Below are 19,626 nucleotides of genomic sequence, written 5' to 3'. Positions count from 1 at the left end.
AGATTTTTATAAATTATGCTGGTGATCATCAGGGAAATGGAGGAAGGGCAGTTGCAATGGAGGGCCATATATAGGTATCCTGTTGATCCCACTGGCGATTGTCTACCTGCCCACAGAAGTCACATTATTCACAAACTTTGAAAGAGGTGTATTTTGGTATTTCCTCGTGTACATTTTCAAGGGCAGGAATGGTAAAATGTGTTTAAAACTGCCAGTATTTGAAAACCAGACAACGCTATTTTCCATCAGTGAAGATGGAAGGGAAAAAAAGAAAAATGTATGTCAATGAAAAGTATTTGTCAAACTCTGAACCAATCCAGGCTGCTTTTCTAATGTGAAAGGAAACACTAGGATCTAGTTCAATGACTACTCAGCCTTCATTCCACTTGGAAGAATGCTCATAAATGCAGTGTTCTAGGACTCCACTTAACCACCTCTATTTAATAGGGTTAGTCTTTATTCTGTGAGGAATCATCCACAACCATAAGGGAGAGCCCAATATTTGCATTCACTTAACTGAAGTTATGTATGAGTAACTGGAGTTCTTTGCATGTGTTGCTTCTGCCAATTCCCACCTGTGGGACACCTCCCCCTTCCATTTCCAGGCACCTGAGAGCCTTGGAACTTGGAACCATATGGGAGCCACACAAACATCTTCATGACCCTGAAAGTTCAGAGCAGAGGTTATTAGTATATGTGCTGCCGAAGTGAGCACGTATAAGGATTGTATGGCCCCAACTGCCTTCATCCTTTCAGTTAAAAATTAGACTTCAGTGAATTAATGTAGAACTCCAGGCAACTCTTGAAGAACTCCAGTTAGTGATACGTAACCTTTCCTCTAAGATATCCTTTGCATATTTTTAGATGTGGGAGTTTAGTGAGCAGTACACCTGGGAAGGTGGACTGAGCTGTTCTAACTAAACAAGGATGGCAGAATTGCCCTCCCAAAGATAACTTCAGCCCTGGATGCTGAAACAAGAGAAAAATGCAGAAAAAAGCAATTCCATGTACCAGACTAACATGGAGATGCTGCCTGAACCCTAAACGCTACATGATCTGGAATCCTAGCTAACCTGTAAAAGTTTCAACACACAGCCTAATCCACTTAGACCAGTGGTTCTCAACCAGGGGTATGCATACACCTGGGGGTATACAGAGGTCTTCCGGGGGTACATCACCTCATCTAGATATTTATCTAGTTTTACAACAACAGACACACAAAAATCACCAAAGTCAGTACAAACTAAAATTTCATACAATGACATGTTTATATTGCTCTATATACTATACACTGAAATGTAAGTACAGTATTTATATTCCAACTTATTTATTTTATAAATATATGGTAAAAATAAGTAAGTAATTTTTCAGTAATAGTGAACTGTGACATGTTTGTATTTTTATGCCTGATTTTGTAAGCAAGTAGTTTTTAAGTGAGGTGAAACTTGAGGTATGCAAGACAAATCAGACTCCTGAAAGGGGTACAGTAGTCTGGAAAGGTTGAAAGCCACTGACAGAGACAAAAACTGCATGAAAATGACTTTTCCCCCTATAATGATCGCCACAAGAACAAATACTCTAGGGCACCACAGTGACAGTTTTTCAGGGTAATTCTAAAACAGATATTATGTAGCTATTTTATATCACTAATAATGGAAGGCTGGCATCCCGGAGGCCTCAAGCAAAACCAAGGAAAGCCAAACCTGTCATTCCTGTTATTTTTAAGGTTTAAAAAAAACAAAAACAGAAAACATCCGTAAAATAAACAATCAACATTTTGGGCATTCTTTATACATCCGAAAGTAAAAAAAAGGATACAAGCCCAGCTTTTAAAAAAATCCTTTACAGTTCACCTTTAGAACTGTCTCTCCCTGCAAAGTGCTAAGATAGTATTTCTGTGGCAGTTTGTGGCCACGTTAAGCTAACTCACTTTCTAGTATAAAAGTTTAACCGGGAAAGTTAAAGTTTTCCAAATTTAGTTTTTGTAAAAGTAAGAGTTATAAATTGGTGGTAAGCTGATGCTGAAAAGTCAGCTAAACTTCTGAACGAGCCCTGAAGTGGTACAAATTATCTTTATCTAGAAAAAAAGTTAGAAAAAATATATTAAAGCAGTAGAAAAAGCACTTATAACCTTTCCCTTCAAATAGGAAAAGACGGTTACTCACCGTTGTAACTGTTGTTCTTTGAGATGTGTTGCTCATATCCATTCCAATTAGGTGTGTGCGCGCCGCGTGCACAATCGTCGGAGAATTTTCTACCCTAGCAACACCCGGTGGGTCGGCTGTGGAGCCCCCTGGAGTGGCGCCTTCATGGCGCTGGATATATACCCCAGCCGACCCAGCGCCCCCTCAGTTCCTTCTTGCCGGCTACTCCGACAGTGGGGAAGGGGGGCGGGTTTGGAATGGATATGAGCAACACATCTCGAAGAACAACAGTTACAACGGTGAGTAACCATCTTTTCTTCTTCGAGTGCTTGCTCATATCGATTCCAATTAGGTGACTCCCAAGCCTTACCTAGGTGGTGGGGTCGGAGTGAGACATTGCTGTGTGCAAAACCGCTGACCCGAATGCAGCAACGTCTCTGGATTGCTGCACCAGCGCATAGTGAGCTGCGAATGTGTGGACTGACGACCAAACTGCAGCTCTACAAATGTCCTGGACCGGGACTTGAGCCAGGAAGGCAGTCGAGGAAGCCTGGGCCCTCATGGAGTGAGCGGTGAGGCGCGGCGTCGGGACACCGGCCAGGTCATAGCAAGCACGAATGCAGGACATGATCCAAGAGGACAGGCATTGTGAGGAGACCGGTAAGCCTTTCATCCGGTCGGCCACTGCAGCGAAGAGTTGTGTTGTCTTTCTAAACGGCTTTGTGCGGTCAATATAGAAAGCCAGGGCCCTGCGTACGTCCAAAGAATGCAAACGCTGGTCTTGGCGAGTAGCGTGTGGCTTAGGATGGAAGACCGGGAGAAATATATCCCGGTTCACATGAAACGGTGAGACCACCTTGGGAAGAAAGGCAGGATGTGGGCGAAGCTGCACCTTGTCCTTATGGAAAACCGTGTATGGGGGCTCGGACATAAGCGCCCTGAGTTCAGAAACGCGCCTTGCTGAGGTGATGGCTACAAGGAAGGTTGTCTTCCAGGATAGGTACAGGAGTGAACAGGTAGCCAATGGCTTGAACGGAGGCCCTGTGAGCTTGGAGAGAACCAGGTTGAGATCCCACGTCGGAACGGGCTGGCGTTGCTGTGGGTATATCCGGTCTAAGCCCTTGAGGAATCTAACGACTATCGAGTTAGAGAAGACCGAGGAAGTGAGTTCTCCTGGGTGGAAGGCCGAAATAGCGGCAAGGTGAACCCACAGCCGACCCACTGGGTGTTGCTAGGGTAGAAAATTCTCCGACGATCGTGCACACGTCGCGCGCACACCTAATTGGAATCGATATGAGCAAGCACTCGAAGAACTACTTTTTCCATAGTGGAAGAATATATTGCATAACTGTTTACAAAACTTTGTTTTCGAATGAATTGTAATATTAACAAACCATATTTTAACAGCAAGAGACCTGAGGGTGTGCATTAGTAAGCTTAATTTTTATGCCCCAAACACATCTAAGGAATGCACCAATGCCTCACAGAAAGCCTGGAGTGGTTTGTTTCTACATTACCCGCTCTTTAGAGAAGAGTCTTCTTGCATTTGTCTGTAAAAGCATCATGCTCACCTATAGCGCTGTAAAAGTAATTATCACTGTATGATCATGTCTACACTCCAGATGTGCATCAGTGTAACTTCATACATGCAATTACACTGTAGCAAACCCACAGTGTAGAGGCCATGCACTGATACAGTTTACTCTTGTAACTTACATTGGTGCAACCTATCTACATTAGGGCTTTGTACTGGTGTAAGTTCATCAATATAGTTACACCAGTGGAAATGTTTCTAACAAACCAGGCCTGTGTTAGAGTTTTAATTGTCATGCCACCACTATGTGGCTCCAAAAACTTCTGCCAAGACTGGTGTACACAGCACTCTAACACATAGCACTGTGCCCTGTGTGGAACCTGCTAGCACAAACTAAAAGGTACCTAGTGCACACTAAATACCTTTTAGTTGTGCCAGCAGGGTATACACAGGGTGGTTCAGAGCTCTCTGCAATGCACACCTCCATAAACCAGTCTGCAGACAAGCCCTAAGACGGTTTTAAAAGTATTATCAAGAGAATGTGAGATTTCTTCTGCTTTAAGGAATTACTATACCTCAAAACTGATTTCAGCCACTGTATATGCTTGCCCTTTTACAGATTTCTGTTTTGGAAGAACCTAGAATGTTAAATGGGATATCTTTAGGGTGGTATCAGAAGAATTAAGCAAGCATAACAGAACAAAATTTTAAAAGGTGAAATTTACGTTAAATTTCAAGAAAAGTCTCCTGATAGTGAGATATATTAAGCTGTGGAATAATCTCCCAAGGGAAGTGCGGGAAGTCCTATCACTTAGAATCATAGACTTTAAGGTCAGAGGGACCATTATGATCATCTAATCTGACCTCCTGCACAACGCAGGCCACAGAATCTCACCCACCCACTCCTCTATCAAACCTATGTCTGAGCCATTGAAGTCCTCAAATCATGGTTTAAAGACTTGGGACCTTTAAAACTACTAGACTATACAATATACCGGGGTAGGCAACCCTATGGCACATGTGCCAAAGGTGGCACGCGAGCTGATTTTCCGGGGGACTCTGCATTTTAATTTAATTTTAAATTAAGCTTCCTAAACATTTTAAAAAGCTTATTTACTTTACATACAACAATAGTTTAGTTATATATTATAGACTTATAGAAGGAGACCTTCTAAAAACATTAAAATTTAACCTTAAATTAGAGTGAATAATTGAAGACTCGGCACACCACTTCCGAAAGGTTGCCGACCCCTGCAATACTGTTCTTTATTTTGTATGCTGCATCCAAAATGTGCGCACCACTTTACTGACACAGTAAAATAAATTCTGACGCTGAAGACTTTATGACCAAGGCCCTAATCTGGCAACACATTCTGTACAGGGGGACATTAGATCTACCTGAAGCCCCACTTAAGTGAACAGAGCTCCACCGCATCACAGAATCACAATCTAAAATCAACAACACACAGGCAAAAAGAGGGACTGGAGAAAAGGAAGCAGACAAAAAGCACAGACTCCACAAAACAGATTGGGAGGTAAAGTATGAATCATACTAATTTCTTATTTTAGTAGATACGTTTTTTTAAAATGAAATGATCAATTTGTTTTTACAGTTGAATGAAGGATTGTGGAACAATGTGGGTTTAGAGCAGGGGCGGGCCAACTCTTTGGCCTGAGGTCCGCATCGGGTTTCGGAAATTGTATGGAGGGCCCCCTGTTCCCTGACGGCCCCCCCAGGACCACTGCCCCATCCACACACACACCCCGCTCCTGGTCCCCTGACCGCCCCCGGAACCCCTGCCCCTGAGTGCCCCCCGCTGCCACATCCAATCCCTCCTCTCATTCCTGACTGCCCCCCTGGAACTCCTGCCCCCATTCAACCCCCGTTCCCCGCCCTCTGACCGCCCCAAACCCCTATCCACACCCCCGCTCCCTGACCACCACCCCAAACTCCCCTGCCCGCTATCCAACCCCCCCACTCCCTGCCCCCTTACTGCGCTGCCTAGAGCGCCAGTGGCTGGCGGCATTACAGCCACACTGCAGTCACCACTGCGCAGCACAGAGCACTGGGTCAGGCCAGGCTCTGCAGCTGCGCTGCCCCAGGAGCTCGCAGCCTCGCTCCCCAGAGCATTGTGCCAGCTGCAGAGCGAGTTGAGGCTGCGGGGGAGGGCTGGGGGTAGCCTCCCAGGCCAGGAGTTCAGGGGCCAGGCAGGAGGATCCTGCGGGCCAGATGTGGCCCGTAGTTTGCCCACCTCTGGTTTAGAGGAAGGCTTAAAAGGAGAATGTGTGCCTGGAGCACAAGATCAGGAATAAGTTAAATCTACATAAACCAGTTTAAACCTACATCAGAGCCCATACAGGAGTTTGCACAGGTTTAACTAAATTAAATGGGGTTTTAAAATGAGTTGCTGAACCAGTTTCATTAAAATTTCTGCATGTAGACAAGATAGACTGCTTAAAATTCTTTGTTTTTTGTTAATGCCTGTTTAACTCCAATTACTAACATTTTGGATAAAGGAAGCATTTGTTAAAGATCCAACATCCATTGCCCATTCAATTAGAGTCAGGAGCTCAAACACAGCTCTCATATTTTCTCATTATTTCTCATCCCAGATTTACTCTCCTGATATTTCTAATTTAAAAAGCCAACAAAAAGGTTAAAAATAATTAAAATTGCCTAAAAAGGAAACAACTCCAATTATAAAGTTATTTTAAAGTCATCTTTAATACCTATTTAACTTCAATGACTAATATTTTGGAGAAAGTACATCTCTGTTAAAGATTCATTAACTGCCCAACTCCACTTCTTCAATAAGGAAATGAGATTACAATACACATCCATGAAACACTCTGATGTCTTCCAGAAAAAAAACCCAGGGAAAAATCATACTTGACATTCCTAAATTAAAAAACAAAAACCAAAAAGCATAATTTTTTTTTGGTGGGAAGGGCAGGAAGTAGTTGGGAGAATTCAGGCCATCACTACACATTAATAAAGCAGCAAAAACAGCACAAATCCAGTTTTGTTTTGTTTAATCTTTTTTAGGTCCCCTTTAAGGCATTGACAAGGGCCGTGACAGTAGGGATGGAAAGGAACACACAGATTTTGGATATATTCATAGAATATCAGGGTTGGAAGGGACCTCAGGAGACCATCTAGTCCAACCCCCTGCTCAAAGCAGGACCAACCCCCAATTAAATCATCCAACATATTTTTGCCCCATATCCCTAAATGGCCCCCTCAAGGACTGAACTCACAACCCTGGGTTTAGCAGGCCACTGCTCAAACTACTGAGGAGTAATAGATTTTAGCAACAAACTGGATACAGGGAGTAAATGAGAAAAATGAAACCAAAGTTGGAGGGGCCAAAGAAACAGATCACACATTTTCTGCCATGATAGAAAAGTGGGAGAGGGAGTGAACACTTGAATGGCAGGTAGGGAAAAGGGGATGGCAAGGTCTTTTGGTCATAGTGAGTTTAAATTGATGACTGACACAATGTGATTGCCACATTGTAAGCTTTCCTACTCAACGGGACTATTCACATGCTTAAGTGTCTGTAGATTCAAGGGGGGCCTTCTCTCTGTGGCAAGGAGGCCTCTTACTATACAAACACACAGCATTTAGCAAAATGGAGGGTGAGGTCTGAACTATGTTGGGGCCTCTATGCACTATTGTAGTACAAATAATAATAATGAGACTGAACAGAAGTGGAAGAAGTCAGGGGTAGAGAGATTTAGAAGCTATAATTGTAGATAAGGTATATGAAGCCGAGAGAATAGATGAATTAATCCAAGGGAGAGATGTGGAAGGAGAACAGGGAGCTCGTGGAAAACCCATGAACCACCAAGGTGGAACCACCAAGGGAAACACTGAAGGAGCAGTCTATGAGATAAAATAACCATGGAGACAAGTAAACAGAGGTCTACCACAGTGAAAGAGACAGAAGAGGCAAGGAGGAAGAAGATGGAAAAGAAAAGACAGCTCTTGAACTTCACCACTGATGACCTAAGAAAGAGCAATCTCTGGAGCAGAGGGCATGAAAACAAGACTACAGAGGGTCAAGGAGAAAGTTAGCAGAGAGAAAGTCAAGGCAATGAAAATAAATGAAGCAGCTTGGTTAAGAAGGGCAGGAGGGAGATGGGACAGTAGTTAAAGACAGGAGGTATTAAGGGAAGAGAAATAGCATATGGGAAGACAAAAGTAAAGGGGCCTGATGAAAGAGATTAAGCATGAGCAAGAAAAATGATAGAAGGCTTAAGGGAGGTCAAGGGGTAGAGCAGGAATTCTCAACCTTTTTCTTTCTGAGCCCCCCCACCCCCCAACATACTATAAAAACTCCACAGCCCACCTGTGCCACAACAACTGTTTTTCTGCATATAAAAGCCAGGGCTGGCATTAGGGGGGTAGCAAGCAGGGCAACTGCCCCGGGCCCCACCCCACAGGGGGCCCCGACAAGCTAAGTTGCTTAGGCTTTGGCTTCAGCCTCGGGTGGCGGGGCTCGGGGCCCCAGGTTTCAGCCCCATGCGATGGGGTGTTGGCTTTCTGCCCTGGGCCTCAGCAAGTCTAATGTCAGCCCTGCTTGGCAGACTACCTGAAACCTGCTCACAGCTCCCCAGGGGGCCCCAGACCCCTGGTTGAGAACCAATGAGGTAGAGAACAGAGTCAAACCATCAGGCAGAGGGGCTGGAGAAGAATCATATAATGTTAGTTACTAGGGTTAAATAGAACATTGAGACAGATGGGTGCAGTATTTGTACTATAATAAACAATCCTACCTCGGTATTGAAGGCAGGGGTAGGGATAGTAGTCAATCTGACCTAACCTCTTATTTGTATGATTTTAAGGCACAAACATTAGTTTGACCTAGCTGTACTCAGGGCCTTTGCAAGGATATTTTGCGCCCTAGGCGAAACTTCCACCTTGAGCCTCCCTTCCCCCTCCCATCCCCCCAGAGCATCATTTATTATAAACTTTCAAAAATGAATACTGCATAATGTGGCATTGTTCATTAGAATTAATACACATTCAGTTTGAAAATGTATTAATTTCATTATTTAGTCTAAATATTTAATGAAAACAAATGGCCTTGGGTCTCCTGCACGTGGCTAGAGTCCCTCCTGTCCCCCCTCTCCCCCCCATGGATCTGGAAAGGGCTGTTTTGGGGATCAGAGCACAGATCTCGGGGGCTTGGGGAGGAGGCGGCTCGGGGCTGGCAGGGGGGGCGCAGTGATGTGGGGCGCAGCGGAGGGAGCCAGCAGGGCCCGTGGTTGCAGAGGACGCCCGCAGAGGTAGGTGCTAAGGGGCAGGTTCTGTGGGTGGAGAGGGGAGCGCTGTGGGGCGGGTTGCAGGGGGAAGGGTCTGGGGGGAGAGGGGAGCGCTGCGGGGCGGGTTTGAGGGGGGAAGGGGAGGCTCTATGGGTGGAGAGGGGAGTGCTGCGGGGCAGGTGCCGAGGGCAGGGTCTGAGGGGAGAGAGGAGTGCTGCGGGGCAGGTTACAGGGGAAAGGGTCTGGGGGGAGAGGGGAGTGTTGCCTGTAGGGTGGGTGCCCGACGGCTGTGGAGGTGGCAGGGCTGGCGTGTTGGGCCCCACGGTGTCCATGGTGACTGCAGCCGCCGGCCCTGGACACCGCGGGGCCCAACACGGTGGGTCTCGAGGTGCGGGGCCAGCCGGCATGTATAACCGGGCTCTGTGGGTGCTGACTCGGCCCGCGGGCGGCACCGTGGCGTATGTGGGGCCTGGCTCCTACCAGCTGCAGCCCGGGAAACAGCAGAAAGCAGGTAACAGCTGGGAGCGCCCAGTTTCACCACCGGGTTCCCCCCACGCCCCTGGCCGCCCCACTGGAGCCGCAAATGGAACCCGCTCCCTGCACAGCATCTTCCGAGCCCCTCAAGGCAAACCCTGCCCTGGACCACCTCTGTGAAGGGAATGTGAAAAAAAATTTGGGGCACCGCTTTTTGGCACCCCCAAATCTTGGCACCCTAGGGAGCCACCTAGTTTGCCTAGTGGTTGCACCGGCCGTGGCTATACTGCTCAGGGCTGTGAAATGTTTCAAGCTATGTGCAATGCAGTTAGGTTGACCGAACCCACTCTACAGATGCAGCTAGATGGATAGAAAAATTCTTCCGTCAACCTAACTACCACCTCTCAGTGAAATGGCCTAACTACACATTGACCAAAAAATCCCTGCCGTTGATGTACAAAACGTCTACACCATGGCACTGTAGCTGTGCTGTACTGCAGACATACCCTCACAGGAAGAGCCAGCAGCTCCTACATAAGAAGCACCATCTGAGACTAACTGAGAAGACTTATCAGCTAAGGCCCTGATCCTGAGTAGCCTCATTGAAATCAAACTGAATTACCCATTTATGTGCTTACCTTCACTACCAGGAGTAGCTCAATGGGACTACTCCTGGTAATAAAGTTAAGCATAATAAGCCTTTGCAGGATAAGGATCTGAATTAGCAAAATAAAATGGAACACAGGAACTGACATACTGAATCAGACCAGTATCATGTCTCCAATAACAGCCAGTATCAGATGTTTTAAAGAAACGACACAGTAGGAAGTTATGGAATAACCTATCCGCATTTTATTCTAAACCCCACCTGTGAGAGTTAGATTTCTGTCCAAAAGCAGGAGGGATTATACCCCTTCCAAATATTTTTTGCCTATTTTAATCCTTACTGCTGTAATGCTATATGTCTGTGTTATCCATATGAATGTCCAATTCTTTTTTGAATCCTGTTACACTCTTGGCCACAATGGTATCTTATGGCAATGAACTCTATGGGTAATTATTTGTTACAGAAGCTCCCTGACTCCGTCGAATTTTGCGCAAGTCAGGAACATGTCTCCGACAAATATGCAAAAAAAAAAAAAAAAAAAAAAAAAAAAAAAAAAGGAGAGGCAACTTATGGAACTTTTTTCCATAAGTCCGGATTTCCGTAAATTGGGTTTGCATAACCTGGGAAGCATCTGTATGTGAAAATTTTTGTCAGTTTTAAATTTGCTGCCTTTCAATTTAACTGACTGTCCCTTTGTTCTTCCATTATGAGAAAAGGAGAATAAGAGTTCCTGGTCTGCTTTCTTTATACCATTGCACTTTGTGTATCTTTTGTCACATCCCCCCTTGTTCATCACCTTTCTAAAAAACTGTCCCAATTTTTTTTTCCTGTTCTGTCAATGAAAGTTTTCCCACTACTTCTAATCACTGTTATCACCCACCGCTAAGTGTTCTCTTTTTCAGCTATATCCTTTGTGAGGTAGACTGACCATAACTGACCCACAGTATTTCAGGAGACAGTATACCTTTGATTTTATAATAGCACGCTTTCTGTATTATTGTCTTTATGCATCCCAATGTTCGGTTGTTGTTGTTGGTTTTTTTTGCCCAGTACTGCACACTTTCCAGAAGTCTTTTAAGACAGTCAAGAGCAACTAATTTTTAAGGCAGCTGAGAATTGTACTCTCCATTCCCAGCTAACAATACAAACCTACCACAACTTGCACATTCTCCCAATCTATCCACACAAGAATGCCACCAGCTCCATTTCCACCAACAGCATCATATCCCCTCACTCAGTGCACCCAGCCACTGCTGGAACTGCCCTGCCACATCTATTGCTTTGCAAATCAAGTAGACAGGGAAATACTGTACACCCACGTGTAAATGTTTTGGTTCCAATGCCTGTTGCCAAAACATTTTGGTTCAAATTCAGCTTCTCTGTAACAGGACACAGCGGTTACAAGATACTATATACAATGATCTGAGGTATTGAATGCTTCTTTTTGCACAAAGCTATACTTAAAAAATTTGGACTCAATTAGCAAGGTTTCTATATCTGCATGTCAAGTATCAGGGGGTAGCCGTGTTAGTTTGTATCCACAAAAACAACAAGGAGTCCCGTGGCACCAGATTAATTTGGGCATAAGCTTTCATGGGTAAAAAAAAAACTCACTTCTTCAGATGCAGGTTTTTTACCCATGAAAGCTTATGCCTAAATAAATCTGTTAGTCTTTAAGTTGCCACCGGACTCCTTGTTGTTTTTATATCTGCATGTTTTCCAGTGGAGTTGGAAACTTTCATGGTAAATCCTTTATTGGGTATTTTATAAGACCTCAAAAATTAGAGGGGTTTTGTTCCCAGCACACTCATTCTTGGAATGTTTTCTACATTTCTGCAATTTGTTGAGGGACAAGATGAGCAATTTTGGAGTTGCTGGAAAATATGCAATAGGAGTGGGGGAAAAAAAATTAACTTCATTGGAAGCTATACAGATTCCTAACAGGTGTCACACCTTATAGAGGTGCCCCATACCCCTGGAAAGGGGTTAAACAACGGTAAGATTTGCGTTATCATTTCCCATTTAAATGGGTGTAAAAATAATCGGGCTTCAGCGCTGTTGGTTCCCAAGGGTACACAAGGCCCCGAATTCATTGTGCAGCGAACAATAGAAAGCTCCTCACCGCAAACACAGCAGGAGAGGGACTGTCGGAAGTAAGGCAGGAGCTTGGTGACCTCGGAGAAGGCCTGGGGGTCGCCGGGGTCGTAGTTGAGCACCAGGCGGCTCGCTGACACGTAGAGAGCAGTGGCATTCACCGGGTTCATCGCAGCCGCTCCAACGCCCACGGCTCCGGGGTGAGAAGAAAGGGCAGCGGCTAGTCCGCGCCGGCCGAGAGTCAGCGGGGGTCCGGGGCCCCTGGAGCCGACCGGCAGCCCAAGCCGGGCGCGGAGGCCGCGGCGCTGCCCGGCGCGGGCTGGGCGGGGCGAAGGGCCGCGCTGCGCCGGGCTCGCTCGTCGCCCCGCAGGGCCCGCCCGGCCCTCTCCGGCAGTGTCACGGGGCCGGGGCCTGGCTTGTCCGGCGGCCGCGAGGCTCCTCCTCCGCCTGCAGCGGGCCCGGCGGCGGCGCTACTCCAGGCTGCGGGCCATGCCGGGCCGCCCGCCCGCCGGGCCTGCTCCTGTCGGCCACACGCCCTCACCCGTCCCGCCGGCGGCTTAGCAGGGGCCCCGCATGGGGGCGCAGGGCGGGAAGGAACCGCGAGCCCAGCGCAGGGCGGCGGCGGCCCGGACCGCGACTCCCGATCCAACAGCAGGAGAGGGGGCGGATGCACCAGGCCTCAGCACCGCCGCATCACCGCGCCGCGACCGCGGCCTCCTGCGCGGAGCCAATCGTTTCCCCTGCTGGGCGCTCGGCAGAATCCGCTGGCCGCTGCGCGCCGCAATGTCAATAGCAACCGTTAGAGCCAACCGTCACTGCAGAGCCATCGCTGCCGCCGCCGCCTGGCTCCGCGCACGGCGCATGCGCGGCCCGGCCGCGGCTCTCCCCGCAGCAGAGGCCCAGCCCCGGGGGGTGGAGGGGGTGGCCAGCGCCCCCTAGCGGTACCCGGCGGTGCCCAAGGAGCGAGCGCCGGGGACAGCCCCTGACAGCTCGGAGCTCGCCCGGCCCGTCACAACACGGACTCCCGCCCAGCCCAGCTCCCCACGCGGCATGGCGCAGTACAGCACGGACACTTGCTCAGCCTGGCGCAGCACGGACCCCTGCCCAGTTCAGCCCAGCCCTTAGCACAATCCAGCACAGACCCTACTGTCATGCAGCCCATCTCAGCATAGCCCAGCATAGATCTCACCCCCATCCAGCCAGGTTCGGTACAGCATGGGACAGACCCGCCCTCTTACCCCTGCTTGGCTTGCCTTGGCTGAGCTCAGCATGGACCTCCAGCTCGGCCCCCAGCGCAGCCTGCCACCTGACTCAGCCCAGCACAGACAGCACTCTATCCAGACCGGGATGCACCCACCCCCATCCCGGCTCTCACAGCTCAGCCCACCACAAACCCCCACCCAACATGGCTCAACACAGACCACTATTGGTCTCAGCCCAGCTCCCACCCGGCGTGTCTTAGTACAGTCCAGCCTGGAGGGACACACACACACACACACACACACACACCCCGGAGCCCAGCCCCTGCCCAGCTTTGTTCAGCACCCCACCCCCAGTGTGGGTCAGGACAGACCCCAGCACAGCCAATGTCAAACCCCTGCCCAGCATCGTCCAGCATGGACCCCCCTCAGCACAGACCCCCTCCCCAACCCTGTCCAGCCCAGAATGCATCCCATGCACATCCCGGCTTATTACAACCTCGTACCACCCAGCATGGCTCCGTACAGCCCCAGCTTGCCCAGTAGAACTGAGCACAGGCCCACAGCCTAGCTCAGCACGGCCCAACTTAGACCCCAACCCAGCATGGCTCAGCACAGCCAAGCATAGCCCCCCACCCAACACAGCTCAGTACAATTCAGCACACACACATCACACCTGGCTCAGCATAGCGCATACCCCTGCCCAACCTGGCTAAGCACAGCAAAGACTAGACCGCCCCGCCATCTAGCCTAGCTCAGCACAACTTAGAACAGACCCCACCCCAGCACGTCTCAGCTCAGTCCGGCACAGACTCTCAAAAAGCCTGGTTCGGCTTGTCTCAGCACAGCACAGCAGGGACCCTGGCCCGCTGTAATATCTAAAACTGCTGTCATCACATTTTGCTATTGGTAGTAGTTACTGACACCTATGGGAGGTTTTGTTTTGCTGCCCTCTCACAATTTGTCACCTTCCACCGTTCCCATCCTCTAATCCAGAGGTAGCAAATTGTGATAGATGGTTGTGCTGTCTTGTCACAATTTGCTACTATCTAGGTATTTTTCAAATTTTGAAAACTTGTTATAACAAGGTATATAAACAAGAATAGCTTACTTTACATTTTAACATTATTTCAAAATCAAGCATCTAAACCCATTTTTAGAAACAGTGATTAACATATATTGTTCCTTTACTCAAATGAACATTAAAATTTAACTTCTCTATTACACATTTGTATTCCAACAAGAAAATAAAAATATTGACCTTAAGAAAATAATCATACAATATAAATCTTTTGTAAACATCCCAACTATACACGTTTTCTGCAGTCGTGCTTTCTTCTTATCACTTAGGATGTCTTCACTGGTTCTCTCTGGAAGGTAGGGCACATATGCTTACCTCTTACAAGAGTCAAACTGTACCTTTGATAAGTAATAGATGAGAAAATTATGACAGAACTAATTATGCTAAATATAATTTCAATTAATTCATACAATTATAAAATAATATTCCTTGAACATATAATCATTAGTGAAACTTAGTCAGCAGCAGTGGAAATATTTACTAATGAGGAATTATTACAACAATCCTGATCCTTAGCGAAGCTATTCCATCAGGCCTATGTGCAACTGGATGGATCTTGGGCCATGACTTTTATTCTTGTGCTATAAACAATCATACAGTATTCTGTTTACTTATCTGTTCAAACATGGTGTTAACTATGCAATTTTGTGTTTCTTACCAGCATGCAATCTTCATTTTAATTTTTGTGTATGACAAGGCGCAGGACATGCAGTACTCCTTCATGCGCTCTGCAAAATCAATATAATGTAATCAAATGATGATTACTTTATGACCAAAACTCTAAATAGAAATCTTGATTTATTCATGAATGTCAATTATTTAAAGTATTAGGTTACTGATTTGCAAATATTTTTCTTTTTGGGGGTCATATTTTAAATTATATTTGGTTCTATGTATCTCAAACTTCTAGTTGACTGCTGGTGGATATAACTATATCCAATTAGATTTCATTGCTCTTTCAATGTCAACCATCTACCCACTCCCCATTTTTCACTAATCATAAAGAGAGACCGTTAGAGAACCAAACCTATAACATATCCTACTGTATGTGTATTAAGATAACTTTGTGATATGACATTATTCCACTCTGCCTGTTATCTTCCCATATACTCTGGTCTCACTAGGTACTTGTAACAAAGTTATTACCTGACTTTCATTAAAGAATTGTGATTTTTCTTCTATATATAGTTAGAGTCTCTTGTGTGGTTTCCATAGTACTGATATCTTTATGCTCTAAATACATTTCTACAAACTAACACTTTTAATTAGAAAACACATCATAATTACACATCATTAAGAAATAATCAAAATTTTACACTGAATAATTTTAGAATGAGTGGCCCACAGTTGTGCCCATCTGCTTGTCTCCTGTGTTCCACAATTTTAATTTTCCAGAGTCCCAATATGGATTTTCCAGTTTCTCGGTAGACGAACAATCTGAAATGTATAAGGCATATAGTAGCCAACTTTATAAGTGGGTTTCATTTTTTCTTACAGGTACTCTAGATGTTTAGTACTCCTTTATTTTTCTATTTAATGAATGGTTGCAATTACTTCATGCTCATAGTATATATATCACACACACACTGTTTCATATTATGGTATAGAGTCGTATGCAATATATCATTTGATTTGCTATGGCATGTGTTGCTAACACCACCTTCACACTCATGCTAAATGCTAGTATTTTGGGTCCACATTCAATGAAGTAGTTAGTCCATGCTCAAAACCTACAAGTTCAGTCAATGTCCAGTACTAAACAGAGTGAGTACAAGAATGTGTTGTTTCCATTTTTATTTGTAGCTATCAGGATCATATTGTCTTCATTGTTGCTATATCATCTTTATTGAAAATAGTTTCACACTAACACTACCTGTAAAGTATGAAAATAAGTACCTAAAAATCACCTCCAGTTCCTCAAGAACGTTCTTTCACATCTCTTGACTCATCACACAAGAGCTCAATTATTAACAATTCTTTTGATTCCATGAATGTTATATGCAAGTTTAAAATATATAATTTAAAAATATATACGTTATTGGTAATATAATTTCAACAATTTTATAATGATTTTCCAAAACATTGCATGCAGATACTTGTGTAATATCTCACTAATACACAAGAGAAAATCATATTGTGAATTTCTTTGTGTATTTTTTAAATATACATTACCAATCTAACAACAAATTCTTTAGACTAGCATTTTATTTTTTAAACTGCAGTCCTCAGCATTTCAAGCCTTACATTGAAGTTCCATTTTCATTTGTATCTATTAAATTTATTGAAAACCCACAAAATATAAGAAATTATATCACAGCTGTATTTGAATCCTATTATGTAGTACTACATTAGTGGATACAATCCCAAAGTATAACAATAGAAAACATCTTACTGCAATAACCCAGTGACCTGGTGCATTGTAAGGAAGAAATAATACATCATTTTGCATTCCAGTCTGTGTTCTTTGAAAAAAGAAAAATGCAGTTGTACTTGTCAATTAGGCAAACCATGCAATCTAGATTACACTGTGTAGCCTTTTTTTATTTAAATTGAATTTAGTAATTTTGTATTACACTATCATGGGTTCAACTCCTGTTGCTACAGTTTCAAGCTCAAAGTGAACATTACCTCTGGTGCGCTTCTCAAATGTGGAGACTTTAGAAACGCACAAAGTCCAAGGATAGTGACCACAGATATACTCACAAGTTTTATCGGTACTACAAGTTTTATTAAAGCAATAAGTAAAGTTACAATTACCCATGCACATGTAAATCCTACAAAAATGCATGCAATGACTAAGAATTTAGTCATACTCACATCCTCAAAGATATTCTACAGAAAACCCTCTTTTCCTTATCTGTACTTCCACACCCCATGAATATTGGGGTGCCTCATTTTACATAGTTTGTTTTTAGTTCCTCTTATTCTCATTAGTATCTATGCATAACATGTACCCTGCAGTCAGGACAGGACTTTCCATGATGTTACAATCAGGTGTCTCATGATCTTGGACAACAGCTTGCAGTTAATTTAAATCTGTTTTTTTCATAACATTACCTATTGGCACATCTTTTGCAGTAATCTCATGACCTTACTGGTGTAGGGTTATTCCTAAATCACCCACTCATGTCAAGCATGCTTAAGACTATGGCCTAGTAACTTAAATCTATTTGATTATGTATGAAATAGCATATGAATTGACCAGACCACATGACATAATAATAAATAGATGATTAAATGAACTAATTGGCTACAACTGTATTTCCCAATTTCAGTACATGCTTACCGTATTTACTCATTCCCCTACATAGCACTGTGTTTGCTACTACTTAGTACTTAAGTACTGATGGTATTTAAATACACTTACTGTATAATTCTCTGAGCCCTTGTCTGGAAATGTTGCTTCAAAGCCATACTACAGTTGAAAGGATGACATTTTTGTTCTCATTTGCAGTTTAAATTTAAAAGAAAAGAAAATGTTATAAAAAAATTCATCCCAATTACTCCCAGTGTTATCAACCAACTTCCACAGTGCTCTGTAAGAAATGGTGATTGATTAGTTTGTGAAAACAAATAGTTAACATGATGTCTTGATTGAGACAGGTTATATGGAATCAAGAAGGTCTGAGGAGGAGGACATCACAGTGCAGAGCTTTGATTATTTTTAATTTCACATTTGATACAATAAAAAGAGTTGCAATGTAATAAATTGATCTTGAAGAGGTATTACCAATATGTAGCTAATGGCCTGGTGCATGCTACTTGTATTTAGTATTGAAATTTCCCCCTCTAAAATTTGATGGATTTGTTGTTTTCATCCAGTCCATTGGTTTGTGGGTGGTATGAGCTGATGAAGCTATGTTATATCCCCATTTTTCCCCACAAAGGGCCAGGTTAAAGTGAAAGAATAAAATTATGCCATAAAGTTTCCTTTGGAAATGTCTGCATGTATGTTCCTTCTCCTATTTTAAATTGATTTTACACGTAATTACTATGGTTTCCTATTCTATCTTTTAGAATGACTACATGGAAAAATAAGTTTGCAATCAGTTTGTTATAAAAAAAATTGGTAAGGAGACAGAAAAATGTGTCATCAACAATTTACAGTAAAAAAAATCATGAAGACAATGAAGCCCATAGTCAGTGTCAAATATCTATGACCCGATAGTGTGGTTGAAGAAATAGTGAACAAAAATCTAAAAAATAAGTCATTACCTCATTACTGAATTCAGAACCAAGATCCGTCAATATTCACCGTAGACATCCAAATCAATTTATAATTTTACAGATTTTCTTTCCCACCTCATGTGCTGATTTATGCCACCCATTTTGGGAGATAATACATGACTGTCAAGATATACTGGTATCCTTTGTTTGTTGCTGGTAATGGCCCTAATTACATCAACTCCCACCAATTCCCAAGGCCTATTGTCCTAGGTACAGGTTACTTTGGATCTCTCTTATTAAATATTCTCAATAAGCCAGAGGTGGGCAAACTACGGCCCGGGGGCCACATACGGCCCTGCAGACATTTTAATCCGTCCCTTGAGCTCCCACCGGGAAGTTGGGTCTGGGGCTTGCCCCGCTCCAGCAGGGAGCAGGGTTGGGGTCTTGCCCCACTCCACACGACTCCCGGAAGCAGCGGCATGTCCCCTCCCACTCCGGCTCCTACGCGTAGGGGCAGCCAGGGGGCTCTGCATGCTGCCCCCACCCCAAGCGCCACCCCTGCAGCTCCCATTGTCTGGGAACTGCAGCCAATGGGAGCTGCAGGGGCAACACCTGCGGACAGAGCAGCACGCAGAGATGCCTGGCCGCGCCTCTGCGTAGGAGCTGGAGGGGGAACATGCCGCTGTTTCTGAGATCTGCTTGAGGTAAACGCTGCCTGAAGCCTGCCTACCAACCCCGTCCCATGCCCCAACTCCCTGCCCCAGCCCTGATCCCCCTCCTGCCCTCCGAACCCCTCAGTCCCACCCCAGAGCCCTCCTGCCCTCCCATACCCCAAACCCAATTTCGCGAGCATTCATGGCCTGGCATTCAATTTCTATATATGGATGTGGCCCTTGGGCCAAAAAGTTTGGCCACCCCTGCAATAAGCCCACATAGAGTAAACAGAGTAAACACTGGTTTCAGAGTAGCAGCTGTGTTAGTCTGTATCCGCAAAAAGAACAGGAGTACTTGTGGCACCTTAGAGACTAACAAATTTATTTGAGCATAAGCTTTTGTGG

General features: G+C 44.9%; 1 protein-coding gene across 5 annotated transcripts in view; it reads right to left on the bottom strand.

The window, feature by feature from the left end:
* Positions 1-19,210, bottom strand: part of MSL2 (MSL complex subunit 2) — a 48,064-nt gene extending 28,854 nt beyond the window's left edge. The window contains exons 1-3 of one of the 5 annotated variants that reach the window (XM_005308673.4): positions 17,769-19,210; positions 15,718-15,838; positions 15,060-15,129 (exon numbers count right to left, since the gene is read on the bottom strand). Coding sequence is in view for 1 of the 5 variants with exons in the window: in XM_005308676.4 (XP_005308733.1) it covers positions 12,150-12,291 (142 nt within the window). In the remaining 4 variants the exon portion in view is untranslated. Of the gene's footprint in view, positions 1-12,149; positions 13,031-15,059; positions 15,839-17,768 lie in introns of those variants that run through there. The other 4 variants (XM_065557035.1, XM_005308674.4, XM_005308676.4 and 1 more) reach the window with 4 other exon arrangements.
* Between the last annotated feature and the right edge of the window lie 416 nt (positions 19,211-19,626).

This window comes from Chrysemys picta, chromosome 9 (genome assembly GCF_011386835.1).
Source record: "Chrysemys picta bellii isolate R12L10 chromosome 9, ASM1138683v2, whole genome shotgun sequence".
NCBI lineage: Eukaryota > Metazoa > Chordata > Testudines > Emydidae > Chrysemys > Chrysemys picta.
Note: the sequence above shows the minus strand (reverse complement) of the source record. Positions and strands in the feature narration are given on the sequence as shown.